This window comes from Vulpes lagopus, chromosome 8 (assembly GCF_018345385.1).
Source record: "Vulpes lagopus strain Blue_001 chromosome 8, ASM1834538v1, whole genome shotgun sequence".
Taxonomy (NCBI): Eukaryota; Metazoa; Chordata; class Mammalia; order Carnivora; family Canidae; genus Vulpes; species Vulpes lagopus.
The window spans coordinates 124,982,156-124,993,954 of NC_054831.1; the positions used below are offsets into that span (position 1 = coordinate 124,982,156).

Consider the following 11,799-nt stretch of genomic DNA (forward strand, 5'->3'; position numbering starts at 1 on the left):
TTTTTTAAAATCCTCGCTGGCAAAGAGGCCTGCCTCTCCCCAGTATCAGCGCTTCCTCATTCTTTGAATCCGCGGCTCCGCGGTATTCGGCGTCAGACCAGCCGGAGGAAGCCTGTTTGCAATTTAACCGGGTTGTGAACGCCCAGGGCTGGCGGGGGCGGGGCCGAGGCGCGCGTTTTGCATAAAGGGGCGTGGCTCCGACCGGGCTCTATAAGTGGGGCCGCGGCCGGCGTGCGCGCGTTGCCAGCTGCTGTCGGGCTCCCTGGCTCTCCTGCTCCTCTCGGCACCTCCGGCCTCATTCTGCAACATGAAGGCGCTGAGCCCGGTGCGCGGCTGCTACGAGGCGGTGTGCTGCCTGTCCGAACGCAGCCTGGCCATCGCGCGCGGGCGCGGCAAGGGCCCGGCGGCCGAGGAGCCGCTGAGCCTGTTGGACGACATGAACCACTGCTACTCGCGCTTGCGGGAACTCGTACCCGGAGTCCCGCGGGGCACTCAGCTTAGCCAGGTGGAAATCCTGCAGCGCGTCATCGACTACATCCTCGACCTGCAGGTGGTCCTGGCCGAGCCCGCCCCTGGACCCCCCGACGGCCCGCATCTTCCCATCCAGGTGCGTGGGGGCGTGCGCGGGAGGTGGGGCGGGCTCGAGCTCCAGAGCCGGGATGCTGCTTGGACTCCTGAAACTCCCAAACGCCGGGCATCACTTTACCCTCTTTCTCCTCGTCTCAGACAGCCGAGCTCGCTCCGGAACTCGTGATCTCCAACGACAAGAGGAGCTTCTGCCACTGACCTGGCAGCCCTGGCGCCTCCAGGTGAGTCTCCCCGCCGTCGCCCAGGGGGTGGGGGTGGGGCGGTGCTTAAAGCGACAGATCTTGGAACTGGTTGGCCTTTTAAGCGATTATTGCCATCTCAGTTTGGGGAAAACGGGGCGAGGGAGGGGCGAGAGTGACTTAACCCTCGGTTCCATCAAATGAATGACAGAACCAATTCCCATCCAATGTGCGTTTCCACCTTCCGCGCGCTTTGCCCCTGTCCTCCCCCAGTGGCCAAAGACCTGGGGAAAAGTAGGCGCAGGTACATAAGAGCCGTTCTGTCCGTAGTTGGGAGTGCGGGCTTCTCCCAACTAGTGTCAATTCCAAGAGGGCGGGGTGGTTGCAAGCTCCGCCTGTGGTCCTTTGGCGCCAACTGGGTGGGGGCAGCTTAGGGCTCGGAGTTATCAGCTGGAGGTAGAGACCAAGTTTCCTCCCTGGCGCCGGGCAGTCTGCGGACGGCCCCCGCCTCGGCGCGCTCGGCGGAAACTGATGGCTCCCTGGTCTTCTTTCCTCCCCCGCCCAGAACGCAGGTGCTGGCGCCCGTTCCGCCTGGGACCCCGGGACCCTCTCCGGCCGGAAGCCCGAGGGCATGGATGGGCCCCAACCTCGCCCTGCCCAGTTGACTTCCCCAAACCCCCGCCTCGAGGCTGGACCTGGCGCCCGGGAGCGGAGGACTGTGAACTTGGGTGGCCTAAAAGAGCCAGAGCTAGCTCTGGGCACCAGCTGGGCAACATCTCCCAGCCCCCACCCCACCCCCAAGTTTTAAAGACTGTCTTTCACAGTGTGGGGTTGGGGGGAGAGTGCTGCTCTCCAAAGTCTGCCAAGGCAGCAGTAGAGCTGGTCTTCTGGTCTCCTTGGAGAAAGGCTCTGTTGCCCTGATTATGAACTCTATAATAGAGTATATAGCTTTTGTACCTTTTTTGCAGGAAGGTGACTTTCTGTAACCATGCAATGTATATTATTAAACTTTTTATAAAAGTTAACATTTTGCATAATAAACGGTTTTTAAACACTTTGAGTATATGAGTATGTCATTTGTTTCCTTAAGTGCTAATGCTCTCATAAGGCTGAATGTAGGGGAAATATAGATGTCCTTCTTGGACCTTGGGAAAAGCAAACTTGCTTATTTAAGGGAGATGGAGAGATGTCAACTAAGACTGGGGGGGCAGTGGAAAGAGCTCCTGATGGGAGCCTCATATCCATTAAGGGTTGGGTGCAGACAAGATCCTGGCCCTGTCCCCTCATTTTACGGATGGGAGGAAGAGACTAACACAATCTCAACCGGCAATTTGGGGGCTCGGGATAGAAATTGGGTCTCCTGAGTCCCAGTTTCTTAGGTCCCTTAGCCGTTTTGCTACATTACCCGATGGCTGTTCTCTTCAATGTCGTTAATTATTCATGTCTTTCTAGCAGGGGATGTGGAAGAGTGGCGTCTCACCTGGTGCCCAGACAGGGGTGGTGGTTGATAGACCCATTTCAGAGATGAATAAGCAGATCAGGGCCTGGTTTCATTTCCCTCCTCATGCTCTCTGGTTTGGCTTCCTCTTGGGCTTCCAAATTTGGAAAAAGAAAAAAAAGGAGATGGGTTTTTCTCATCCTTCAAATCCCCACCCACTCTGATCAGAATGATTTGGATGCTGTTTGGGGTAGTGTACCAATCCCTCTTCTACCATCAGGTAATTGGAAGACTGAGCCTAGAGTGGGAATTTGAAGCAGCAGCCCCACAGCCCTCATTTCTCCTGATATTTCCTTCCTATAGCACCTCCATTGGGAGTCTACTCTGTGAACATCTGTATTTCAGAAATGGAGAAACTGAGGCTCAGTGGATAATGGGTCTGGGCCAGCTTCTTACAATCCCCTTGAGAGAAAGATGGGATTTTAACCCAATGACAGTGACTACAAATGTGGAGAGCCAAAGACTGGTCATCCCATGGGGCCAGGTCCAAGAGTGGGGCAGAGGGCAAGACCCCCAAACCACACCATCCCTCCTTATCCCCCCACCAGGCAGCTCCCCAGGTGGGCTCCACCAGGCTCCTGGCCTCACCAGATTCCTGTTTATGATATGAGCTCATCTGTGTTGGCCCCTGGCATGAGTTACTTCAATATTTCATAACAAACAGGTCATGTCATCGCCCTTCATGCTTTAACCCTGGTGAGCTTTCAGGGGTGAACAGGGGCATGTGGTGGGGAGGCAATCTGTCTTTGCCAATCAGCTGACCAGCGGTTCCTAACCTGTTTTCCTGGCTTCCTCTGATGTTCTAGTGGAAGGTATGCGCACTCCAGAAAATATACACACATACCTTCGCAGAGTGTTAGCAGACCTCTAATCCCCTAGGAAGTCCTCAGCCCCCATGTGAATAACTCCTGCCTCAAAACTCAGGTTGCCTCCCAACCTGTCTACCTTGGTTTGTTTTGTTAGGTGTGCTGTGCTGGCTCTGGTGGCAGCCACGCAAGGGTGCAAATTCTTGCTTTATCACATCCTAGCTGTACAATGCAAGCTAGAGACTGCCTCCCTTGACCCTTGGTTTCCACATCTATGTAAGACTGCTGATCCTGAGCCATCTACTCTGAGGCACCTGGCCCTACATGAGACCATTAATTGCAGGAGAGCCAGGCACTGAGCTCTTCATCCACCCTTTCTGCCACAGCATGCTGCTTCCTGCTCACTCAGAAGCTGTGGGACTGGGGACGGCTAGAAAAGAGCCAAATGGCTCATCTGCCATGTGACCTTGAGCAAGCCACTTTACCCCTCCAAGCCTCTCCTTCCTTTGCCCGACAGCTGGCAGTTCTCTTACAGCCTTCTCCCTGGACAGAAGATAATGGTGGGAAAGGTCTTTGAAATGCATCACACACCTACAAGGTATTATTAAGCTAATTCCAAGGAAATTGCCTGTCAGGTCTGCTGAGACTGAGCTCTTCAGGTGGCTGGGACAAAAGCTGAAACCAGGATGCCAATTCATTAGTCATTAGAGAGTGAAAGCAATTTGGCCGCGGGTCGGAAAACTCTCAGAATGAGGATAGTGTCGTCTGTCATAATCACCTACCGGGTGCCTGCCAGGTGTCAGGCTCTGTTTTATCTCAATTTTTTTTTCTAATCCTCACCACAACGCAGCAAAGCTGGTATCATTATTCCCATTTTACGTAAGAAACTGATTCAGAGAGGCTGAATAACTCGATGCAGGTCACACCACAAAGAAACGGCACAGCAGGAATGAGTAAACCCAACTCCACGTAGCTTCAGAACCTATTCTCGTGTCTACTCCAGGACAGCTCTCCTCCCTGGCCATTCCCTGCACCTGGTACCTGTGCGGTCCCCAGTGGGTGCTTGCTGAATGAAAGACCCAGGGCCATCGCGGGGTCCCTCTCCCTCATTTGTGATTGGGGTGATTGATGGTACTTCTGCTGCAGGTTTGTGACGCGGATTAGAGGTAACGTACGCAAAGGAAGCATCTACCAGGTTCCCCGAAACACAAGATATACTATTAACTGTCTTGCTTCGTGATCGCATCGACTCTGAAATAGGCGCCTTTGGAAGAGATTTTTTACTTTGGAAATAAAACAAACAGGACACGCAGGCTCAGAACGGAGGAAGGAACTTGCCCGTGGCCACACGGCTCCTAGGCAACAAAGCAGGGATTCAAATCCAGGCCCGTGACACCGGAGACGGTGCCCTTGAGAGGAGGCCGGTTACGGTCGTCCCCAGCTGGGGACGCGCCCCACAACCTTCCATCGTGCGCGCTCCCGGCCTCGTCTCCGCTCCGGGCCAGCGCCCTCCTGCAGCGCCCCGGGCTCCGCGCTCGGGCCTGCGGGCGCTCGCTCCTGCCCGCCCCGCGGCCGCCCCGCGCCCTCCGCCGGCGCCTCTCGGCGCAGCTCCTCCGGCCGCCGCGCGCAGCCCGGGCGGGGGCGGGGCCTGGGCCCCCACGTGGCCCCGAGCCCGGCGGGGCGGAGGCGCGCCGGCCCCGCCCCCGCCCCCCGCCCGGCGACCCGCGCTGCCCCCCCGCGGGCCCTGGGGGCCGCTCGCAGGTGTTCGCTGGCGCCCGGATGTCTGAGCTCTGGCTCCGCTCTGGCTCCGGCTCCCTCCGCAGCCTGCGGGCGGGGCTCCCAGCCCATCCGGAGCCTCGCGGCGCCCCCGCCACTCTGCCAGCAGCGCGGCCTCCCAGTTCCCAGCCTCCCGGCCTGGGCCCCCCCACCCAGCGGAGTCGCTGACCCCACTGCTCTCCCGCTGCCCCCAGCTGCGCTCGGGCCGCTGCAGCCTCAGCGCGCCCCCACCGCGCTTCCTGCCTGGGCAGGCTCTGCCCTGGCCCGGCGGCCGCCCTGGATCGCGCCCCCGTTCCTTCCTTCCTTCATTCTTTCAGGCAACTCGCATTCCTCGAGCGCCTGCGACGTGCCCCGCACAAGGCCCGTCCGACCTTCCGAGGGTGGCCCCGGGCCCGCTGGGTGCTCCGGGAAGCCCCTCCCTCCGCCCCAGTCTCCCTCCCCACCCCGCCCGGCTCTCCTCTCCCGCGTCCTATTTCACTCACAATTTAGCATTTCATGGTTCTCTGGTTATTTCTCCTCCTGTTAAGGGTCAGTCGGTGGCAAGGTCAAGGGGTCTCCTTGTGACCCAAATCAGAGGTCAGTCTGAAAGGAGGGTGAGGGGGCAGAGTGTGGCCAGAGTTGGGGTTCAGCCAGACTGTGGCAGGGTTTGGGGCAAGTCTGGATAGGAGTGGGCAGCAGTCAGTCAGCCTGTGGCCTGGGTTAACAGACATGGTGCCAGGGTCAGTCTGAGGAGCGTCAGTGCTGGAGGTTAGTGAGTCAGTCCTTGGTCGGATCAGTGGGCAGACCAGATCGGTCTGGTAGGTTCTCCATGACAAGGATTTGGCCTTATCTTTGACAAGCCAGGTAAAGGGCGGGGGCTGGCTGTAGCCCTCTGAACTCAGACTCCTAGGACTGCACGGCTGGGGGCTGACTGTGGCCTCCCCTCTTCACCACCCAAGCTGTTGGACTGACCTTCCATCCGGGGACACTCCCTCTCTTCCTCAACACCACCACCCTATTCCCACTTTGTGCCAGATGTGGAAGGCAGAACTCTGATTGGGCCAGAGCACGGTCACAGGGAGCCCAGGTGGACAGTAACGCGGTGACCACAGCTGGGAGGTCTTGGGCTTCCTTCGAGCCCCACCCTGAGGCCACCCATGTTTGACAGCTAAGTTGATGTGCTTCTCTGTACCTTTTGCCGTTTGTTCATAAATCTAAAGCTTGGGCAGCCCGGGTGGCTCAGCGGTTTAGTGCCACCTTCGGCCCAGGGCATGATCCTGGAGACCCGGGATCGAGTCCCACAACGGGCTCCCTGCATGGAGCCTGCTTGCACCCTCTGTCTCTGTCTCTGCTTCTCTCTCTCTCTCTTTCTCTCTCTCATGAATAAATAAATAAAATCTTAAAAAAAATCTGAAGCTTGCCAAGGACGGAAGGGCCCTTATAGGTCACAAATGTGGCTCAGAGAGGGTAAGGAGCCTGCTCAGGGGGTATACAGAAAGTTCATAGTCAAGACAGGACACGAACCCAAGCCTCTACCTTCCTATCTAGGGTTCTTTCTGTGATACCCGCTTGCCCTGAGCAGGGATTATTATTCCCACTTTAGGGATGGGGCAGCTGAGACTCTGAGAGGCTTAGGGCCTCACACAGCTCCAGCAGAGGGACTGCCAGCCACCCCCCCCCTTCCCAACCTTCCATTCACCCTGAAGATCTGTAAATACAAAGTCAGGGATGGTGATTCCCTAAAGCATTGCCTCCTTGTCATTGCCACCCAGCCGCCTCCCTTCTGCCCTCATTAGGAGCAAATGAAACAAGGGTGGCCAAGCATGAGCTGGAAGCTGGGGAGGGGAGAGAACACTTTTAAGAACTGCTGGGGAAAAGCTTAGCCTGGTTCTTATGGAAACATATGGAACTCATTACCCTAAGTCGAGGTGGTCGCTGGCCAGCTGGCAGTTGGTTGGTTTGGGGCTAAAAGTGTGCGTCGTATGGCAATAAGGGTACCCAAGGCATGACACATTCTCTAGCATACCCCTCCCGCTCACTGATCCAGGTTCTTCCAGAACTTGGTTTGGTTTCCAGCTTACGCCATTTTCTAGCGTGTGCGTGTATACACACACACACACACACACACACACACACACGTTTAAAAATAAGGGTTTCAAGATACACCAGGGTGTTAGGCCACTACCAATCATGCAAGGAGATGAGGACGCAGAGACCATCAAGACAGATGACACCCCCATCACACACAAACCCTGGCTCACACTCATCTCTCCCCCATCAGGCCCCCGATAGGTCTTGCAGTGGGTCCAGATGTACAAAGGGTTGATTCCAGCTTCCATCAAAGATTCAGGTGGGTCCCCAGGAGCCTAAATGTCAGTCTCACATCTTGTCAATCACATTGTTCGCTGTAGACTTGACTCCATATTCAAAGAGAGCAGCAAGAAGGCGTCTTCAAAAGACGCCACTCGCTAGCACTTGGCATGTTAGTCTACAAGGTAGCAGGAGGCTTGGGGGGGGGGGGTCCCTCCATTTCCCTTCTACGAGACTCACAGATATTAGGGGACCTGCCAGAGGTCACCCTGGAGTACACATCAGAGCCCAGGTCTCTAAAACAGCCTCCACATCTAGTGCTGTTGATGTCAGCAGCTCTTTTAGAACCCGGTACAAACCAATGGGTCATACAGAATTGGCCTCAGACGGCCACCCCTGGCCCTCCCGCACTTTCTTTCTCCCTGTGAGTCCGGGAATCAGATAGATGCTGGCTGAAATCCTGACTTTGCTGTGTATCAGCTCTCCCTTTACAGGTAAGTTATTTATCCTTTCAGAACCTCAGATGATTGCTTTGATGATTAAATTTGATGCCATATGTGAAGTGCCTGGCACTGGGTAACCCCAACCAAAGAGCTTGCTGGGCATGGTTGTCACATTCCTAACATAATTTCCTTGCTCATCTTTCCAGCGTGGCAGTGTTGTTGACATAAACCAAGCACAGCATCTCAGCACTGCCTGCCTGCCCTCCGCATGTGCCCTTCAGAGCCCTTTCACACACACCCAGAGCATCTGATCAGCAGGACAGCCAGGTGCCTCAGGAGTAGAGCAGGGACGAAAAGTAGGACTCCAGCTCGGTGCCTCCACTCGCAGGCTGTGGCACGTTGGACAAGCTCCCTCACCTCTCCAAACCTCAGTTTCCTCCCTGTAATCCTGCCAGGATCCTGCACCCTGTCCACAGATTTGTGGGGACGATTTGGTAAAGCATCTGGAAACTCACCGGCACATGGCAGATACTCGATAAGTCACAGCTAGCTTTACTGTTCCTAATTCACTGGAAGGGAACTAGTCCCAGAGCAGGGAAGTGACTCATCCAATGTCATGGGGAAAGGTCTCCTCACAGAGCTAAGGCTTAAAAGCCAGATCTTTACACTCCCAGTTAGTGCCCAGCTACTACTTTCTCATTATTGGGATTTGTAATTATTTCATGATGGGTGGGTGTTTTTAGCTGGTGGAGAGATGGAGATTTAGAGTCTGTGAGCCTGTGCATTTTCAGCCTGATCCAGAACCAGCTCACTCATCGAAGTACCTCTCTCTAGAAGAGAACGGGAGTTAGGGGTGGGAGTAGGAAGAACATGACCTAGAGGCCAGAGGACCTGGAAGTCAGAGGTGACATAGTCACGGGTGCGAGCAGCAGCTTTGTGGTCATACAGGGAACCCCCCACCCCGCGCCCCACCATTCAAATCCTGTCTCTGTCACTTCTTAGCCGCGTGACCAGCCAAAGGACACTACCTCTCTGAGCCTCAGTTTTTCATCTGTAAAAATTCCCAATGGCACCTCTTTCAAAGGATCATAGGAATTAAGACGACAGAGTACCTGGCACAGGTGAGCTGCCTGCGGTTGGCAGTCCTCATAATTTTATCAGGGAAATCAAGCAGGAGCCAACTGCTTCTTCATCATCCTCATCCTCATCTGCACGTCTTCTTGTAAACGTTCAATTGAACTAACAATGGATAATACAGATTTTCTAATATTTGGCCATTGAAATGCTTATGTGTGCCCACACTCCTCCACTTCCTGGCTGTATGAACTTGGACAAGTTACTTCTTTTCATCCTCTGTTTCTGCATCTATAAAGTGTGTGTGTGGGGGTGACAACAGCCCCTCCACAGACAGCTGCAAGAATTAATCTAGTTCACATACAAAACTCTCAGACTAATGCTTGGTACCTAAAAAGAGCCTCCCAGTACTAGCTGTCTTTTGTTATCTTAAAATATCACGTGAAGTTTATGTTCTCATACATTCTATAGCCATCTGTGCTTTAATATAAACTTCATCATGTCTCAATTTTTCAAGTAAAATCGACATCTCGGGAAGATGTACAGATTTGGATCACATGGCTTCGTGAGACCCGGCACCCAGCCAGCTTCATACATGGTCACACATGTGCGCGCACCGAGGTACATAGACACACACACTTTGAGAAAACCGCTCTACGCTGTGCTGCTTCCCAAATGGGCTGCAACCAGCGCTCTTACCTTGGAGAACTGCCTACACTCTCCCTCCCACTCATCATGCTCTGTGGAGTGAGACAAGAAAGAGTGATCACCTCTCAGCAGGAGCATATTCTTTGGCAAAACTGACTTGGGAGCCAGTCTGGTCTCCAGCTCTTTTTTTTTTTTTTTTTTTTTTCTTTTTTGGTCTCCAGCTCTTAACCAGAGGGTTAGAGCCTTGGTTCCAGTCCTGGCTCCATCCCCTTCTTGCTGTGCATATAGCTTCATCTCTCTGAGACTTGGCTTCTCCTCTGTGAAGGGGGCTGACCACTTCTCCTTCTCAGGATTATTGTGGGATTAGAGAAATGCATAGAAAGTGCCTGGCACATAATGGTGAGTGGTTCCATAAATGAGAGCTGTTGAGAGCTTGGTTGTTTTTTTGTTTTGTTTTGTTTTTTTAAGATTTTATTTATTTATTCATGAGAGACACACACACACAGAGAGGCAGAGACACAGGCAGAGGGAGAAGCAGGGGGTCTCCAGGATCAGGCCCTAGGCTGGAGGCAGCACTAAACCCTAAACTGCTGAGCCACCAGGGCTGCCCTTCCCCCTTTATTTAATTCAGAAAAAGCTACCTTTTACATATTCTTTAATAAAATGGGGCCACTGTTTGTATGCCTCACATAATGTATTTTATTCCTTTTAAACACATCTGTTAATCCAATAAAGGTATTTTCCTGCAAACATTTTTTTCCTATTTTATTCATATTTTACAAAGTCTGGGCAAATCACTGAAGCCCACTGAGGCTCCATTTCCTTATCTCTAAAAAGGTACATTTCCTTATCTCTAAAAAGGGAAAAATGCCTTCCTCATGAGCTTGTTTTGAGAATTCAATGAGATGGTGTATGTAAAAGTGCTTTGCAAAATCAAACAAGTGGAAGAGAGTATTTTTTTGCACTCGTCCTTCCCTCTCACTAGGATGAATTCCTCAAAGACAGGAGTGAGTTTTGTTTACCTTTGCATCCCCAGCATTGAATGTGTAGTAATAAATTTAATAACAGTGATGGCGATTAGAACTTTGATTTCTTGAACACCCACTATGTGCAGGGCTCTGGACTAAGTGCATTGTAAGGGAGGGAAGAGGGATAGACATTTAGAGGTTTTTGCTTCCCTCTGCTAGTTTATTTATTTAGAGAGGAGGGAGAAGCAGAGGGAGAGGGAGAGAATCTTAAGCAGGCTCCATGCCAGCGTCTAGCCCAACGTGGGGCTCCATCTCACCACCTTGAGATCATGACCTGAGCTGCCATCAAGGGTCCTTAGTAGGTCCTTAACCTACTGAGCCACCCAGGGGCCCCCTCTGCTGATTATTTAAAGATGAAGGAATTGTTCTTTCACATGGGCAGCTGCTGTCTTCCATACTGCAGATAAATTCATCTCAGTCCTGGGTCTTATACATGGTTTGGCCAATCCAGTTAAATAACAAGAATAGTAATCTTTAGTTCCCTTATCTATGAGTTGGGTTTATAAGCAACTTGCCTCATATAAAAGTGTCCCACAAATGACAGCTTTCTCTCCCTCTTCTCTCCTCCCTACCTACATGTACCCTTCCCTTGGGGAAGATGGTGACAGGGCAAGATGAGCAAACCCAGCAGCAGGTAGCTGAGTCCCTTCACCCCCCTGGGCTTTTGTTTCTTTTTGGCACAGGGTGGCAGACCTTTCGGGAATAATTTCCTGATTCTGAGAAAATCCCCCTTATCTGCCATAGCGCTGAAGATTCAGCTCATCCAAATACCACATGCCCCCTATGAGCACGTGTTGCATGTTCCAAATAGATTTAAGTCCTAGAAGGCAGAGTTGTGTGTTAGGGGTTTGATTTCTATTTCCTTAAGCATTTTCTTCATCATCTCACTTCATCCTTTATAAGCCTTCCAAAGTCCCCAGGTCACAGATGAGACAGCTAAGCCCAAGAGAGAGGAAGGTCTTTGGTTAAGACCACAGAGCCAGTCTTAGGACCCAAGACATGCCAGGAGCCTGTGTGAGCTCAGGTGCTCTCTGAATACTTTCTTCTTTTTTCTTTAAAGATTTTATTTATTTTTATTAAAAAAAAATAAACTCTATACCCAACATGGGGTTTGAACTCATGACCCTGAGATCAAAAGTTACATCCTGTGTCTGCTGGGCTCTGCACTCAGGAGGGAGTCTGCTTGGGATTCTCTCTCTCTTGCTCTCGCTCTCTCAAATAAATAAATCTTTAAAAAATAAAAGAGTCACATGCCGTACTGACTGAGCCAGCCAGGTGCCCCCTCTGAGTACCTTTTTGATACCAGGCTCTGTGCTAGGTACTTTCTCCTGGTAATTTTATTTTATTTATTTTTAAATATATTTTATTTATCAATGAGAAACACACAGAGAGAGGCAGAGACATAGGCAGAAGGAGAAGCAGGTGCTCTGAGGGGAGCCCGATGAAGGACTAGATCCCAGGGTTCTGGGA

The 11,799-nt window shown here is 52.5% G+C and overlaps 1 protein-coding gene across 1 annotated transcript; it reads left to right on the top strand.

The window, feature by feature from the left end:
* The first annotated feature begins 220 nt into the window (after positions 1–220).
* ID3 (inhibitor of DNA binding 3, HLH protein) lies at positions 221–1,827 on the top strand. Its single transcript, XM_041764876.1, has 3 exons — positions 221–607; positions 727–809; positions 1,333–1,827. Exons 1-2 carry the CDS (start codon positions 308–310, stop codon positions 784–786), a joined length of 360 nt encoding a protein of 119 aa, XP_041620810.1. The 5' UTR covers positions 221–307; the 3' UTR covers positions 787–809; positions 1,333–1,827.
* The last annotated feature ends 9,972 nt before the right edge of the window (positions 1,828–11,799 follow it).

Excerpts from the sequence above, each read along its gene's own strand:
- ID3 (XM_041764876.1), top strand. The coding sequence starts at position 308 with ATGAAGGCGCTGAGCCCGGTGCGCGGCTGCTACGAGGCGGTGTGCTGC. Across the intron at positions 608-726 it reads GCCCGCATCTTCCCATCCAG|ACAGCCGAGCTCGCTCCGGA; the intron begins GTGCGTGGGGGC and ends TCCTCGTCTCAG.